The 16,956-nt window shown below is 34.7% G+C and overlaps 3 protein-coding genes and 1 pseudogene across 6 annotated transcripts; 3 read left to right on the plus strand and 1 right to left on the minus strand.

Annotated features, from left to right (window-relative positions):
- The first annotated feature begins 3,275 nt into the window (after positions 1 to 3,275).
- On the plus strand, positions 3,276 to 5,581 carry LOC118041189 (uncharacterized). Its single transcript, XM_035048408.2, has 6 exons — positions 3,276 to 3,485; positions 3,595 to 3,727; positions 4,074 to 4,191; positions 4,327 to 4,363; positions 4,462 to 4,711; positions 4,827 to 5,581. The coding sequence occupies exons 1-6, from the start codon at positions 3,276 to 3,278 to the stop codon at positions 4,970 to 4,972; spliced, it is 894 nt and encodes a 297-aa protein (XP_034904299.1). The 3' UTR covers positions 4,973 to 5,581.
- Positions 5,582 to 6,204: 623 nt separating this feature from the next.
- Positions 6,205 to 8,061, minus strand: LOC118041190 (uncharacterized). 4 transcript variants are annotated; one of them, XM_035048409.2, is made up of 2 exons: positions 7,903 to 8,061; positions 6,205 to 6,722 (listed from the first exon to the last, which is right to left on the minus strand). In XM_035048409.2, the coding sequence occupies exon 2, from the start codon at positions 6,674 to 6,676 to the stop codon at positions 6,443 to 6,445; it is 234 nt and encodes a 77-aa protein (XP_034904300.1). In that variant the 5' UTR covers positions 6,677 to 6,722; positions 7,903 to 8,061; the 3' UTR covers positions 6,205 to 6,442. The 4 variants fall into 4 exon arrangements, with proteins under 4 accessions (XP_034904300.1, XP_073260771.1, XP_073260772.1 ...); XM_073404670.1 differs by having other exon boundaries at positions 6,205 to 6,724; positions 7,886 to 8,056; XM_073404671.1 differs by having other exon boundaries at positions 7,880 to 8,056.
- LOC118041879 (pentatricopeptide repeat-containing protein At1g05600-like) lies at positions 6,882 to 11,203 on the plus strand (annotated as a pseudogene).
- Positions 11,204 to 13,213: 2,010 nt separating this feature from the next.
- On the plus strand, positions 13,214 to 14,269 carry LOC118041188 (large ribosomal subunit protein P1y). The gene is made up of 4 exons (XM_035048407.2): positions 13,214 to 13,371; positions 13,530 to 13,608; positions 13,716 to 13,922; positions 14,025 to 14,269. Exons 2-4 carry the CDS (start codon positions 13,540 to 13,542, stop codon positions 14,079 to 14,081), a joined length of 333 nt encoding a protein of 110 aa, XP_034904298.1. The 5' UTR covers positions 13,214 to 13,371; positions 13,530 to 13,539; the 3' UTR covers positions 14,082 to 14,269.
- Positions 14,270 to 16,956: the final 2,687 nt, after the last annotated feature.

Raw genomic sequence — 16,956 nt, forward strand, 5'->3', positions numbered from 1 at the left:
AAATTAGTTGGATTTTAAATTGACCCGTGAATTTAGGTTTTAAAACTATAATATTAATGTCCATGGCCCCTCAATTTTTCTTGAAAAAATAAATTTCATCATCACTTTATTAGTTTTCAATTAAAAACCCATATAAAAAGTTTACGTATTACACTCGTGACCCATTTATTCTACTTTATTTTTATTGTTAGCCTTGCATGCTCCTCGCATTACTCACAATCATCTATCCCTAGCTCCACCACTGGTGTTGACGCCATGATGTCTCTTACACACACAAACTTCTTCTTTTTTTTTCATTAGTTATCAATAAAGTATTTATTAACAAAGGAATTAACTATCACTTTGCAACCGGATCCCTGATGTATACGCACATGCACGCTTCACTGCACATATACATACATTTTTTATTATTAAAAGTATTTTCTTTTTCACATCAATTAATTTGGGAATTAGTGTCTTCAACAGCCACTAGATATTCTTACAATAATTTAGAAGGCTGTGCCAGAAAGCCTTGGCCCACAAAACCGAACCACATGGTCCACTTTTTCGGTTAGGGGAAAGAATGGCTGCAGGCGGCTGGCTGCAGGCTGCAGGGAGGGTGTGGAACGGAACCAATTAAACAAGCAGGGAGGTCAGGGTATCATACCTCGAAGACCCACAAATGCCACAAATAGAAAATGCAGTAGAAGGTTGAGTACAGCGAAGCAGATGTTTACGCTGACCCACCAGGCAAGTATCTGTAGGATATCGACATGTATAGTATTACTTGGGATAACTACATATCAGTCCCCAGGTTATATAGATTGTAACGAACCAGTCACGATTCTTTTTTATTTTGTTGCCCGGAACGAATCAACGTTACAACAGCCTTATAGTTTTTCCGTGTCTATTTGTAGGCAATGCAGGGTGTTGTGTTGGGATTTATAAACATCATTTTTTTTCTTGAGCTAGTTTACATATAAACTGAGATTAATTTCTCATTCGGAACTTGTCTCCATGAAAATTTAATATATCTCTTAGATGCTGGTTTTAAAATTTAAATCGTACTAAAAATTCTTTAATCATTGGACCGAACACTTGAGACTAACATTATATCGTACTAAAAATTATTATTAGTTGTCACAAATAGCATTTGATACACAGATTTACAAATCATTTACGTAACATCATTTCTCTATACGGTTTTTGAAGATATGTTTATTTTGAACAATGGAAAGTATAGATCTTATTTTAGAAAAAGATAACTTACAAATCTTAAGAATCTCTTCTTTTCTTCTTCTTGTTTTTTTTAAGAATTCGCAAAGATGAATTTGATTCTTGAGTTAAACGTATGGTTAACTGAGAAAACACTTATATATTTTATTGAAAATAGGTGATTAAAAATTTAGTTTTGTGATTTTTTTAGATTTATTTTTTATTGGGTAACTCTTAATAGGGGTTATGAGTTTTAAAAATTAGCATGAGTTGAATTTAGTTTTTTTATTTTTTTTTTAATTTTATTCTTAAATATTTAGTCTGTTTGAGATCTGGCTTCATTTTTTTTTCCATATTCCTCTCCATTAATTTATCCTAATTTCATTTTTCGAGTTATGAATTTAGCAAATTAACTCAAGTTGACTCCGTTATTTTTTTAGATTGCTTTTTATTTTTTTAAAAATTGTCCTTCAATATTGAGTGAGTTTGAGAATTGAGATTTGTTGTTTTACTTGATTTGCTTTCTCTAGGCTTATTTTGTTCTTGTGACCATGTCATGAATTTGGTTATCTGATTTTTTTTTTTTAATTTTGACAATCAACATGCCACTCCTATTTTGTAGTCATATTATTGATTTAACTGGGCTCATTGAACTCAATCTAGTTAATTACTCGAGTTTCAAATTTTTCTTACTTTCTAAAAACATTAGTGTGGCCTTATCATCTATTTTATGCTAAGAAAGAATTAGTATGGCGCACAAAGCAGTGCGAGGCATAATTCTACTAAGACAGTGTCTTTGATCATGATAAAGATTATTTTTTAAATTATTTTTATTTAGAAATGTATTAAAATAATATATTTTTTTATTTTTTAAAATTTAATTTTGACATTAGAACAATACAATAATCTAAAAATACCAATAATAATAATAATAAAAAAAAAAATTAAAAGTTTTCAAAAAAACACAACGGGAATAACACAAACTGCTCCTTCATTCCTTCTCCGAGTAATTCGATTATGCTAGCAAGACCTTGTTTATTAACAAGTAACAGCAGGCAGTAAGATGATCTGTGCATATTTTTTTTTTATAGCGATGCTATTTCACTAGTGGAAACAATGACAACAAACTACAAGTAAAATCACGTGACATTTAATTACACGATTAATATTAAAATTACTTTCGGATCCATCAATATAATATCTTATAGTTACACTGTAATTTCTTTCTGTGAAACAACGTTAACGTTATTGGTGGCAAGATTTTTAACGCCAAAACACTGGGGACGTTAACTGGGGTGAAGATGTGTGAGGAAGCAACTTTGGGGAAAAAATAGCAAAGTTTTGAAGACTGGAGGCTGATTTGTGAATGTCTGTATAGACTGGGACTGATTTGTAGTTTTCCCATTATATTAGAGAGAGAAAGTGGCTGATACAGCAAAAAAAGGTTGGTCTTTGATCCTGAAGATTTTCACTGGACAACATTGCCTACTATCGTCGTGGGTGTCCACTAGCAGCTTTTTTTGTCTTCTCCTTTTCCCTTCTTCTCCTTCTTAATTTTATCATCTCTCCCTCTCTATGTATTGATGCTATATATTATTTTCGTGTACATAAATATAGTAAATATTTCATGAAAGGGTTTCTCTTCGCTTGTTTCTCTCTCTCCCCCTTTAACAGTAATGATTTTCTCGTTACGGGCATCGTTGTTGAGGAATCTGAGGAGCTGTGGTTGTGAAAAAGTGGCAGATAAAGCATTAGAAAAACAATTAGTAGAAGAACAAGAACGAGAAGAAGAAAAACGGACAGAAACATAGATAGGCACACGAGTGTTTTGTGCGCGTAGAAAAGAAAGAGTGCTTGTTTTGTTGATTGATGCGATCATCATCAAAACAAACGGCTCTTTCTGGCTTTTTTTTTTTTTTTATACCTTCTCTTCCTATTTCCCTCTTTATTTGGTCTTCCTTGGGGGTGGTTGATTTTTGCTCTGGCTGAAGGGTAGTTCGTTTATTAAATTTCTCTCCTCCTTGTTTTATTTGGTGCTTTTTTCTGTATTGGTTCTACCGTGAACAATATTTTGTATCATCATGGCTCAAAATCGGCCCTTTCAGATGGCCGTGGGTGGTGGCAATTCGAGGCAGTACAATGACACAACTCTTACCAAAATCTTTGTTGGTGGTTTGGCTTGGGAGACACAAAGAGATACCATGAGGCGTTATTTTGAACAGTTTGGAGAGATCCTGGAGGCTGTTGTTATCACAGATAAGAACACGGGGAGATCCAAGGGCTATGGCTTTGTAAGCCCATTATTTGTTTTATATCCTTTGCAAGGGGCATATTTTTCCTTTTTTCCTCCCACTGCATGATTTGTTTATGATGGTGGGTCTTCGTTCTTGCTTCTTACAGGTTACATTCAAGGATCCGGAGGCAGCCGTGAGAGCTTGTCAAAACCCATCGCCAGTGATTGATGGAAGGAGGGCAAACTGCAATCTTGCGTCACTTGGTGGACAAAAGAATCGTCCGCCAACTCCTCAACATGGTTCGTTTCTCTCTTCTCTGTCATCACTCTTCCATTTCTTGCCAAGTACTTGGTAGAATACTTTGCTAATCTCAATAAATATCCACTTTCTTTGCAAAAGTTAATAATCCCTTGAATATTCAACCAGCATTGTGCCGCGAAACAACGCGAAAAAAGGGGGCAAATGCCCTTTTGTCTTCCATTCCAAAAACATGTAAAGATTCCAGTTTTTTAACCCACCGTGGCAAGCTAGCTATAACATGCTTACAATTACTCTATTCGTCTTCTAGCAAAACTGAAATGTGGATATATATCCACTGAACAAGAGGATTAAAGTATTTACTTGAGAACAAAAATGAAATCGCAGGCACAGGACGGTTTAGACCAGTACATGGATTGGTGGCTCCACCTGCTTTTCCTGGTTCATCGGCTCCATACATCTACCAACCCTCTGGTCAATACTCATTTCCTTATTCAGCTTACGGGTAAGTAAAAACAGTAACAGATATAAAATCACAAGGGAATTTTTCATCAATCCCCCCCCCTTCTAATATGCCTTCAATTCCTTGTTCATTCTTATCACGTAAATTCTCCCTCTTCCTTCGTCTGTCATCTCACAGGTACGCTGGATATTCACAGGATGCCATGTATCCCTTGGTCAGTAATGGCATGATATACTTGCATAAATATTGACTGTCTGGTGCTTCTAATTTTATCTGCGTTGTTTGACCACTGTTTTATGGCCTCGTTTGCAGAGCTATTACGGTGTTTACGGAGGGCAGCAATTCTCACCTTACTATACTACTGGAGGGGCACCAGGAACACCAGGGATGTTCCCACACAATCTCTACCCATTCTATACTCAGTATGCACAGAGTAGCCAAGCACATGGTTTTGGAATTCAATATCCCCAAATGGTACAGTACCCTTATTTACCTCAACAACATGGATCTACAGCAACCTTATCACTTCCTTCTTCTATTGCAATGGCGACTACTACTGCAGGTGACCACTCTAATAATTTCCCTAACTTCATTCATGCAGCAAATTTATTCATTTTATGCTTTACTCAACGACGAAAGGCAAATGACAGGATAATTTGAATGTAATTTTGCAACAGGTGCAACAGCCACAATGACTACGACTACGACTACAACATCAACAGCAGTGGCAGCACCAACGGCGACTACAGTGGTGGTGGGAACAGGACCAGGTGCTTTGAAAGCCTCTGGAGCAGCTACTGAACAAAATTCATCAACCGAATAAGTTTGGAACATAATTCATTGTCCTTTCAAAAGACGGACAGCATCCACAAATCGCGGACCTAGAAAAAATGATGGGAAAAAAAAAGAATAAGGAAAATATTCTTTCAAGTCACTGATTGAAAAGGAGGATTACGCCTGATCATCAGCTAGCATAGCAACAGAAGGATCCAAGATTGTTCCATTTCATGGAAAAAGGCATCTGAGATACAAAAGCTCACTCCACTAACTCTTCAATTATTCAAGCCCCCCAACGCTATCAACTTCATCGTTATACTTTTTCGGTCTAGGACACTAGGGAGGCTCCAGTAGTTGTTAACAATAATTAGGAGGAGAAATCATATTCATTTTATGTATTAGCATAAGGTGGATCCAATATTGGCTTTGGATTCTACTCAGATACTAATCAGCAGATTATCATGTCTTGGAAGCAGAGAGCATCCGACAGCATACTCTTGTTTATATTCGGCAGTAATCAGGGTTTAAAGATTGGTTTTGTATCTTTGAACCCATCTTGGTCAACAAGAAAGTTGGGCTAAGAACAACTCGGTCATTAACTTGTACCTTTATTACTTGTTAATTACTCATGATTGATTACTTTTTTATAATAGGATCAGAACATTAGTTGGGGAAAAGAGGATTGTGCCTCTCCCTCTCTCTTTTCCCCCCCTGTTTACTGACAATCATCTCTTTTACATTTCATCTTTCGTTTTCATTCGGCATTTCATTTCTTATTCAAATCCCTTCTTTTGCACGATCACATCTTTTGGGGTATGTGTTTGGAATCCAAGGGGAGTCGAATGGAAGTGGGTACCTTTTCTGTTTCAAAGTTGGGCATGCGGGTCTGCATAGCATGGCTGTGACATTTGGAATTCGATTGCAAAGTATGTGGAGAAGTTTCTGCTAAACAATTGATGATGAGACGAATTTAAAATAAGATCAGTGATATGGATAATGCACACATCAAATCACATAGAAGTTATGTGTCAATGGCTAATGAGGACAGGTTCTTCTGTTCTTATCAAATCACGTAGAAGTTGCAAATTCAAATGCCATCCTCTACTTGAAATCTACACATTCATGCAATGACTTTGGTTTTTACATCTCAATAACCGCCAGAAAATGCCATCTCTATACGTAGCTGATAGCTTCAATAAAAGCTGGCTGACACACCTAAAATCTGGTATTTGTGTATAAATACTGGAACGAGTAACCAAGCTTCTTGAAATACTATAATTTGTGTCAAAGCTCAAACAATTTCCTTCCTTATAAAACATCCAATTTGAAGAAGTGAACAGTATTTTTCTTGAAAAGAAATGTTACAGAAATTATCATACAGCATAACATATGGTAGCACCAGAGCAAAATCTATGACAGAACAACTAAACCCTCGGAAAATCAAGAGGACATCTAAACCCTCGGCAAATCAAGAGGGGGTGGGGTGGCTACAATAAGCCACTCTTCCAATGCCTTCCTAGTAAGGCCAGAAGTCAGCACCGCCAGGCTTCTTTACAAGGATTTGGTTGTACTCAGGCCTAGACGTGAGATTCTTGAAGAAGAAAAAAGCAATGAGAAAGAAGAGAACGAAGAAGATCTCAAATTCTGCAAAGCGTGCAAAGGCAAAGACCTTATTCGTTACTCGAGCCAGTGCTGATTCATTCCTTTTGCTCCCACTTGTCCTAACTTGCCTGGTATCATTCCTGGCCATCTCTCTATCTTACTCCTCAACTTCCGCTGTTTTAATCAATTATTATCTGTGTTGTAGTCAGCAAAGCAGATGTCAGTACAGAGCTGATCCATAGAGGAGGTATAAGCTTAGAAAATGAAGACTATCCAGCTCAATCAATCAAAATGGGGCTCCCATCTGATTCAAATAGATGAGCAAACTATAACAAAAAAGGATAGGGCGTACAATGGCTACAAAGCGTGAAACAAAGGGTGCTTGCAGGCTAACGCTGGACAGTCATTTTGAAGTTGCATCAAGCTCTTAGTAATTTGAAAAATTTTAGATTTACTTAGTTAATCCAAAACAGCAACATCATGTCATGCTAAAAGAAAGTTCAGTAAGAATATCTATATCAAGCATTCTAGAGTAACTAGACAAGAAGCTAGTCTCATGGGTCTGTCAAACTCCTTAACCTCCGAGCTTCCTTGAGTATTTGGGTATATGATGCAGCCACTACATACAGGAACAAAACAATTGAAAACCTATCCAACAGAAATCTAAGCTGAATGAATGTTTTTATTTAAAGCAGCAATATCCAAAAAAAAAAATTTATTTGAAAGAACGCTAACACACCAAGTGTTACATGACAAGCATATTATCCAATAATAATAATTAAAAAAAAAAAAAACACAATATAACAAACATACTTGTTCAGCACCTACGAAACAAGAAAAAACGGCTCTGCAAATCTAAACACATCAGGACCTGCTCTTCAAACAAAACTCCTAAAGAGCAGATCTAGCCCCGAAACAACTGCAAACTACCATCATACAGACACATCCTCGAGTGGAAAATGCATCAAAAGATTATACCAATAAGCCTCCCCAATAACTTGTCTATCATTTTCCTCCAATCCGGTCACATATATCCAATACCCGTTTTCTTTTTTTAATTAAAACCATTTTATCCTAAATTTTGAGGTCGAATTACTCTAAATTCTAACAACAGCAATTCATTCATTTTCATTTGAAAATCAACACCAAGCAATCAGCGCCCTCGAAAAGAAGAAAAAATTTCGAAAGTCATCGATTTTCTATTAAGATGAAGATTTATAATTTTAAAAATTCTAGGATTCATATAGAATCTTCAAATTAAAAGAAAAGATTGTACGATTGGAATTAAACGCATAACCAGACAGATACACACGCATACGAAAAGATTGATGAGATCCACCTACCTACACACCTAGAGAGAGAGAGAGAGCGCACCTCTTGTCCAATCGCGAGGTGCAGCAATGGAGAAATTGGAGCGAGCGAGCGATTAATGTTTGCTTCCTTTATCTGGATTTATACCAAGTGACGAGTCCTCCTTTTTCTTTTTTAATAATATATCATTTCACGTTGGTTTTTCCTTTGACCGCCTCTTATTGACTGGGCTGACCGTCAAAAACGACGCCTTTCCCTTTTCATAAGAAAACAATGCCATTCATTCCCTCAAGTTTTAATAGGTCTATTTTCTCTAAACGGCAGCGTAACGGTAACATGAAAATCGAAGACAAGCGACCTCAATGGATTCCTTAACAGATATCTGTCCTGGAGCCTTCTGCTCTTCGCTGCCTGCTATTTTTTATACAAATTGAATCTTACCATCTCTGTCACCCAAATTAAACTTTCGAAGCCGCTATTTCATTGGCTCGGTTGAAGTAGAGTACAATTGTGTTTCACCTTTTATTTTTAATTACTAATATAATTATCCTGACTAGCTTCTTTCACTTCGTGTAATTCTATAAATCTTAAAATTAATGATATTATAAATTTTAGTAATTATTATATTAATAACTATATAAATTAAATAAAATTTTTAATTTTAAACTTTTATTATTAGCGTTATGTGTTTCACATCTTAATTAAATAGATTATTTATCACTTTTTTCTTCTTCTTTTGGACTCTCTATTAAATTATAGATTTTATTTTAGATAATCATTTCATGTTATGTTGGTGGTATTTGATTGATAATGTAGTTTAAAATGTTTTTGATTTAAAAATATATTAAAATATATTTTTTTTATCTTTTTTATCACCATATTAAAATATTAAAAAAAACATAAAAAATATTAATTTAAATTTTTTTAAATTAAATATACTTTTTAAATACATCTAAATACAATTCCATACTCTTAACAGGATATCATTCTCTTTAAAAAAAAGTTTAATGTACTTCCTTTCATGGCTTTCAGCCCATATTTAATTTTATATATAGCCGCCTTGTTAGCTTTAATTTGCCTAGCGTTAAATTGATTTGAAGGTCTCATTGAAATTGCTGGTCAAATGATTAACATTAAGTGCATTTCTTTTTTCTTGCTTGCCCCTGTTCTGATAATTTAACAAAATTATTTATCTTCTTCGGAAGGCCACCATTTTAGACTCTGCAAAAATTAGTGATTCTAGTTGTCTTTCTTTTGCTTATGCTATAACATAATCCTGGTCTTTTTTTCCTTGTAGTTCAATGTCAAACTAAATGTTAATTTTTCTGTAGATACAAACTAAATTTTGGACGTAAGATGCCCGGGGCTTCTAACACAACACAACTAGATCTCTCAGATTTTGAGGAGCCAGAAAATCCATTAACAGCGTTGCAGATTTTCAAGTAAGCGAAAGACAAATGCCCCAGCTATCGTCACAATGGTCCTGTGTATGCCACCATGATTGGCATCCTTGGAAACCCGGGCCGTAAACTGGACTGAATCTTTCAATACCCTTCTGCATATATTGGTGAAGGAATCAAAACTTGAGGCAGCTCACCGTATTTTCTTGGAGAACTCGTGGGTGGGAAGTGAAGTCTCGCATTCATGGCCTGAACCTGCTATTGGATGCTGTTTGTCAGCGTAATCACCTTGCAACCAAGCCTTGCAAGAGATGGATTATCAAGATCCCGTCCGAACACGGATAGTTGTGCGAAGATGGGAGGCTAAATGAGGCCACGCATTTGTTATATTCCACGTTCTGGAGGATATCTCAAAAGGGGAGCGGTGAGGAATGAGGATATTGTGGTATATAGTACACTTTTGGATGCTTTATGTGATATCGGGCAGGTTGAAGACGCCTTGGAAATCCTCGGTAAGATCCTAATGAAGGGGGTGAAGGCACCTAAGCGATGCCGGGATCGTCTTGATCTTAGTCAGTGCAATAATGGTGAAGATATGAAACCCACTAAGCGTTTGATTAATGAATTCTCTAATCAGAGGTGGAGTTCCCCGTTTGGGTGGTTATTCGGCGATGGCTGTTGATCTTTACCGTGAAGGCAAGACTGGTCAGACTGGTAAAGTGCTAGATAAAACTCAAGAGAGAGGCTATAAAGACCATCACTTAGGGCTTATGAAGCGAAGGTCACCGCATTGTGAAGAAAAGGTAGTAGGGGCGGTGAAGCCATTAATGTAACTGTAAGGTTGAACGTATATTGTCTTATTGAAAGGCTTAAGCGACGCAGGGAATTCTGCAATCGCTGTCGGATACTTGAAAAAGATGGCTGAGCAGGTGGGCTGTGTTGCCAACCAGGAAACTTAATTATGGCATTTTATTGGATGGACTTTGTTGAGATGGCATGTTCGTTGAAGCTGTTGAGAAGTAGTCAATAACTGTCAGCATTACTGTTAGCAAGTCTGTTAAAGTTGTTAGTAAGTTAGTCTAGCTGGCAGCTAATTAAGTCAGGTAAGTTTGTTAATATTCAATCTTTAGCTAACAATAAACTGATTCCTTGAATCACGGGGGCAGCAGTTATCAGTTACCCTGCAGCATTGTAAAGGCTATATAATGCGAAATAATTGTTCATTCTTCGTATGCTATACAATTCAGTATTCATCAAAGTGCTCTTGCATATCAGTTCTATCAGAAGCAAGTAAGGTTTTGGAAGAGATGTTTATTAAATCATACTGGCCACCTGCCGATACCTACAATATGCTTTCAAGGGTCTTTGCTCCATGCGCAGGCAATGTAAAGGTGTTACGTGGTTAGAGGAGATGGTCAGCCAGGATATAAGCTACCTCAACTTTCTGTGTGGAACTCCTGGGTAACTTCTGTACGTTGCAATATGGTTGATGTAGATTTAGCTGTCAGACATTTAATCAACTACTTAGCAGTTGTTCATAGCCAATGTTAGAGCATCTGTCATTTACATGAGTTTTGTTCTGTTAGATGTCCAGTCTGATTTCCACCTTCTCTCTTGACAAGTTAGATCCTTCAATATTCAAGAGCTCCTGAAGCTCAGAATTGGTGCTAGCACCTCTTTCCTGTTTCCATGTATCCTTCTTTTGCATGATGGTGCCTTGGAGTTGTATGGATAACTTGAATTTACTTGTTCTGTATTAGTTTAGACCAGACGTTGGAGTATAAGAAAAGAAAGATTTTTCCCTTTTGATATGGAATTGTTTTCTAATTTTTTGTTTTGTTGCCAGAAAAACTCTCTTTCAGAAGGAAGAGCCTTTCCTTGGAATTCATTATCTTGAAAGCAAATAAAGCGGCAAAATTTTTCTTCATAAATAATTGAGAGGAAAACAGATTTTATGGATGCAGAAAGCAGTAAAGAAGGTATAAGGACAATAAACATAATAATTAAAAGGAAAACAAGATATATAGATCGACACCACCAGAAAAACCAAGGTGTAGCCAGTTTCCGGGTAAAACAAGACGAGTTTTGAGGGGAAAAAGATAATTATTTTCTCCTTTCAAGGATATCAAGGCAAAGCACCGTTTGACACCATTTCTTATTTTTGGTCGTCGGTTTTTACAATATTAAAAAACCTTAGTAGTATTTCCAATTTGCTTTACATCATATTAGTTTAGTTTTATAACCCGTATTATAAATTTATTATGATACCTCTGATTGATTTAAGATATTTTATTTTATTATTTTATTTTTATATTTTTGTTTTAATACTGAGTTATTTTAGAATATAAATTTTTGTATTTTTTTTTCTTTTGACATGCATTCATTTTCTTCTAACCATCTTTATCATGTTTTTGTTTTTAAATTTGGTTCATTTAATACCATTATATTTTCTATCATATATTTAAATAAAATTATTTTATTAGACCTAATAAGGTCTATGACTCAAATTATAATATATTTTTTTAAATACATCAACAACTTTTAAAAATTACTTTCTTTATATATTTTTTATATTATAAAAAAATCAGTCTAGCTCACGATGAAACATTGGCCACCTATTTTATACTTGAAAGAACCTCTCTTTTTTATCCTTTCCGTATCAAGCACAACAATGTTATTTCCTTTTTCTTTCAAATCATGCAAGAAGGATTTGTCGCTTTTGAACCATGCATGAATTACACTATGTTTGGAAACACGGTTCAGTTTCTTTTTTTTTTTTTTTGTTAAAATTAAGTGTGATTTATATTTTTTGGATAGTTTTGATGTGCTGATGTCAAAAATAATTTTAAAAAAATAAAAAAACATCATTAGAATGCATTTCGGCACGAAAAGTTATTAGAAAAACAATCGCTACCATACTGCCAAACACGCTCTTAGGATTCTTAAATGGTTGACAAGATTTGAGCAACCCTTAAACCAGCTCTTGATGTGAATTAAATCTCATTTTCTGAAAGCTTCATAAGATTCGTACAATTTCTTAGATTTAAGATTAATAATTTTTGTAAATCACCAATAGATTTGTGAATTTGAGCCAAACGAATGCAGTCTTCAAGTATTAGCTTTTCAAGGGTTGGGAGACCAAGAAGTCTGGGATTCTTATGAGATCATGCAAGTGACGGAAGTCGAGAACTTTCAATTTTGAAAGAAATTGCAAAAATACATGAATTTAGTTGTTATCAATTAAAAATGAGAGAGATAGCTACAGAGAGAGACTATATACATACCGGTTTGCCTTTCCAAGCATCAACTAGAGGGTGTTTGGAAGTGTGATAGCGATTGCTTTTCAAATAGCTTTTCGTGCCGAAAAACATGCCAATAATATTTTTTTATTTTTTAAAAATTATTTTTGATATCAACACATCAAAATGATCTAGAAAGTACAAACCACACTCAATTTTAACAAAAAAAATTGAAATTTTGCAAAAAACCGGTTGGACCACAGTGCCAAACAGCCCCAAATAGATCAAGAACCACCAACTTCCTCAAGCATACGTGATTTGGTATGGATCTCACAGCGAATCCATGCCAACATGACCATATCAAAATCTTGGGAAAGTGCTCAAACTTCCATGAATATTAATGTAATTTAGTTGAAGAAATTTTACATCTAACATATTTCCAAAAGTATTCGTGTTGAGGATGAGAAACAAACTTGTTCGACTAGTTTGTAATTTTCCCTCATCAGAAAAGTCGGAAAGCCATTGTTAAAAGAAGTTAAGCCTGTGGCGCTTGCTGCGAACCAATACCGAACGGGCTCTTCGTGGGTCAACGGAGTACGAACTTTTGGAAACATAAGGGCTGATATTGAATATTTACAATACATGGGTTGAAGTGTAACATAACTGAATATATGGGAGTGAAAATATAATCTATCACCATGCGGGTATTACATAATGGGCCTAGCCTTTATAACTCCGAGCCCCGTAAAACACTCAAGCCCGCCTCAGACTGCTTCTAATACTCCTCTCTCGCTCTGATTACCAAACCCTAGATACTATTCTGTGTTGCAGCAGCGCAGGCGAAGGTTAGGGCACAGACAGAAGCAACCCATCTCAGATCTTATTTTCATAAGGTAAAAGCTCCTGATTTCTTCTGAAAATCAAAATTATTTACGCTCTTTATTTATAGATAGATGGATGGATGTGACCGTTCTACTTTTCTGTGTTTAAATTGATAATTGTGGAAATTTTGTCTGTTGATTTCTTATATTTTCTTTGATGATTTTCATAGTTAAAGAAAGATGTCCAGTAGCGAGCTTGCTTGCACTTACGCTGCTCTTATTCTCTTTGATGAGAACATCTCCATCACTGTATCCTTCAAAAACTAGATAAATAATACTATTGCTATCCGGTTTTTTTTTAAGTTTTTAGGGTTTGTGATTTTGGATTTCTTGGATTCTTTAACTATTGCTAATAGGCAGAAAAGATTGCAACATTGGTGAAAGCAGCCAATGTGCAAATTGAATCTTACTGGCCAGGCTTATTTGCTAAGCTTGCTGAGAAGCGCAACATTGAGGACCTCATCATGAATGTTGGCTCTGGTGGTGGTGCTGCTGTTGCTGTTGCTGCCCCAGCTGGTGGTGCACCTGCCGCTGCCGCTGCTCCCGCCACTGAGGAGAAGAAGGTGAGAAGAAAGGAACAAATCGGATTTGTTGAATTGGTTGGTGGTTGTTTGAGGTACTTGATATTTCTAACTGTTGTGTGATTTGTTTTATGAATTTTACAGGAACCAGTTAAGGAGGAAAGTGAGGATGAAGACATGGGATTCAGCTTGTTTGATTAGGAGCTCCTTTCAGAATGCACAAGTCCTCTGCTGCTTTTATTGGTTTAAAGAGTACAATTTTTGCACCATTGCAGTTTTTTGTCGTTATAAATATTTTATTGGTGAATGTAAGACTTGTTAGAGAATCATGCATTTTTATCTTCATGACCTGATGGTGCTTCTAGATAAAATAGAAGTTTTTTAGATGAGTTTTGATTCTTATGATGTTTCCTAGTGTTGATCCGACGGGTCACTGTTGATGGTAGGTTTAATTATTTGCTATCCTGTTGCATGTTTAGATAGATCAGTGTAATCTGATATTTCCCTTTGAATGCTTCAGATGTTATGGTTTTGTCAAGAGCTTTTTGTCATTGGCTTAAAAATGGTTTTGTTTTAAAGTTCTTTTCCAAACATAGACAGGTTCCGTAATCTTCAATTCTGTGTTTTTTTTTGGTTTCTTGGTCAATTACAAATCAATGACATTATTGTTTGTCTACGCAATGATATTAGTGTCATGTACAGGGCATCTTTGCATATCATGCAGCAGCTATAAACCCATGTTGATACTTGATAGTAATGAGTTTTTATGATTTGGATTGTTGTAATATGTGTATTTTCTTTGGAATATTTTGCTATTCAAGAACTAGAATGCCTGTCTTGAGCTATTTGCTTACCCGGGCAAGTCCGGGGACCATTGTTGATGTCCGACACTCTTCTGCCGGTATGCATGCATTCTGGGCAATTGTGGTAAATCGAGTATGCTACTTCTATAGATGTTTGCTTTGCTAACGCTGTCATCCTGTAGTGAAGTTGTTAATAGAGGCATCTTTATTAAGTTATAGTTAAAACCCGAACTTGTCAATCGAAACTTATTGAATGTACTGCTCATGTAATATGCGAAGTGAGCATTTAACGTTTTTCTCCATGGAGCCTGCGTGCTCGCATCATGGATACCATTGATGGTGGCATAGGGTCATAAAAAATTTCTGAGCTGTACTGTTCTTATAATGCAGAAGCAGCTTACCTGATTTGGTCTCTAGACTGTAGAACATTTTAAGTGTTTATTTTTATAATTTTGATGTATAAATGTTAAAAATTAAAAAAAATATATTTTAATATAAGCAAATTTGTTAAAAAGTATTCTGCATCATTTATAAAACACATACCATTTCATGGATTTTTCGTACATTTTCAATCCTCTTCCCCTATTAAGAATTTAAGATATGTTCGGTTGTGAGATGCATTTAGTTGTAAAAAATGTGGTCAAATTATAGTTGTTAAGAGTTCGATAGAGAGCTGACTCGGTTCAGGTTTCTGGTTACCAAGGCATTTGATCAATTCACGCGTAATTATGCTAATTTGACTATCATTTTAAAAGATAGAGAGCTGACTCGGTTCGGGTTTCTTGTTTTAAAAGATGTCATTTTTTTTTTATTCGATGGGGATTTAGTCATGCTATTGGGGCTGTTGATCAACATATCAGGCTGTCTGAGTTTTGTTAGGTAAATATAAAAAATAATTTGAAATAAAACCTGGTTTTCGCAAAGCTACCATGTTGATTGATTCACCAGGTGATACTGAGTTTGATAATTATAAAACAAATTTATAATATAATGGAATGGAATTGAAATATTTATTATATTTTTTTTATTTGGTTGCAGAACTTTTAGAAATGTAATGTAGAAGATCACAGTGTTATTTTAGTCCTTGTAGTTTTTGAAAAATTATTTTCGTTCCTAAATTCTATTTTTATTTATAAATTGGTCTTTATTAGAAATTTATTTTTGTCCTTGTACTTTATAAAACTTATAACTCAGTCTCTGGGATATTGTTTTGCAAGCATGTCTTCGTAAGATTACCCTTCATCGTGTAATGGTTCATCACGTAACTTTCTTATGCAATGCTTGTAAAGTAATGAGTTATTATTCTTTTAATCCGTGTACTTTATAAAATTTATAATTCAGTTTATGATAAAAGAAAATTGCAATCAGGTCCTTGTAACATTACTCTTCATCATGTAACGGTTCATTACTTCACTTTTTTTATGTAATGCTTGTAATGTAATAAGTTATTATAATTTAAATGATTAATTATATTATAGTTTTAAAAATTACCCGACCAAATATAAGAATGTAATCATTATTATCATCAAAAAAAGGGGTTACTGTAGCTTTAGATACAAATTATTATTCAATGCAGTAGTATAATTATAAAATTACTCTTAAAGAAAAAAAAAATGCTTTGAACTAGATATTGAGGGCAGGTGATCTTTTCATTATAACACAATTATTCTTGACAAATTATATATAATTGTTTTTTACAAATTATATGAGAGGTTAGATTAGTAATTTCATATTTTATATAGTAAAAATACTCAATGAACCTAGAATAAAATAATATAATGCCTAATACTCAAGAATAATCTTGTATTTTAAAATTTTATAGGAAAAAAATATTTTATAAATGACTTCAAATAAAATAAATAGTAATCAAAATAACATGGATCAAATTCAAAGAAAAAATAAATTGAAGAGTTACTATGAAAATTTAGAGACCGGACAGGTATTTCAAAGAGGTTAGAGAACAAAAAAAAAAAAAAAAAAAAACTATTGGTTTTGAGTTGAAGGTTATTAAACCACCCAATGTTTAGAGATGAAGGAGCTGTCGAAATGGTTTGAAGGCTATCTTGAAAGCTATTTTTTAGTTGCTGAAAGCCTCCTTATGCATCGCTCGAGTAGCGCGATCAAAACCCTTTCGTTGGCATGTGCAATAAATGCATTGATTACTTTTTAAAAAATAATATTTATAATTATTAAATTATCAAATTACTCATCTTTTAACTTGATAATAATTAGAAAACCAAAATAAAAATATAAAAACACCCCTGATTCTTGAT

This window comes from Populus alba, chromosome 14 (genome assembly GCF_005239225.2).
Source record: "Populus alba chromosome 14, ASM523922v2, whole genome shotgun sequence".
NCBI lineage: Eukaryota > Viridiplantae > Streptophyta > Magnoliopsida > Malpighiales > Salicaceae > Populus > Populus alba.

Excerpts from the sequence above, each read along its gene's own strand:
- LOC118041189 (XM_035048408.2), top strand. The coding sequence starts at position 3,276 with ATGGCTCAAAATCGGCCCTTTCAGATGGCCGTGGGTGGTGGCAATTCG. Across the intron at positions 4,364-4,461 it reads AGGATGCCATGTATCCCTTG|AGCTATTACGGTGTTTACGG; the intron begins GTCAGTAATGGC and ends CCTCGTTTGCAG. Across the intron at positions 4,712-4,826 it reads AATGGCGACTACTACTGCAG|GTGCAACAGCCACAATGACT; the intron begins GTGACCACTCTA and ends ATTTTGCAACAG.
- LOC118041190 (XM_035048409.2), bottom strand. The coding sequence starts at position 6,676 with ATGGCCAGGAATGATACCAGGCAAGTTAGGACAAGTGGGAGCAAAAGG.
- LOC118041188 (XM_035048407.2), top strand. The coding sequence starts at position 13,540 with ATGTCCAGTAGCGAGCTTGCTTGCACTTACGCTGCTCTTATTCTCTTT. Across the intron at positions 13,609-13,715 it reads ATGAGAACATCTCCATCACT|GCAGAAAAGATTGCAACATT; the intron begins GTATCCTTCAAA and ends TATTGCTAATAG. Across the intron at positions 13,923-14,024 it reads CCGCCACTGAGGAGAAGAAG|GAACCAGTTAAGGAGGAAAG; the intron begins GTGAGAAGAAAG and ends TGAATTTTACAG.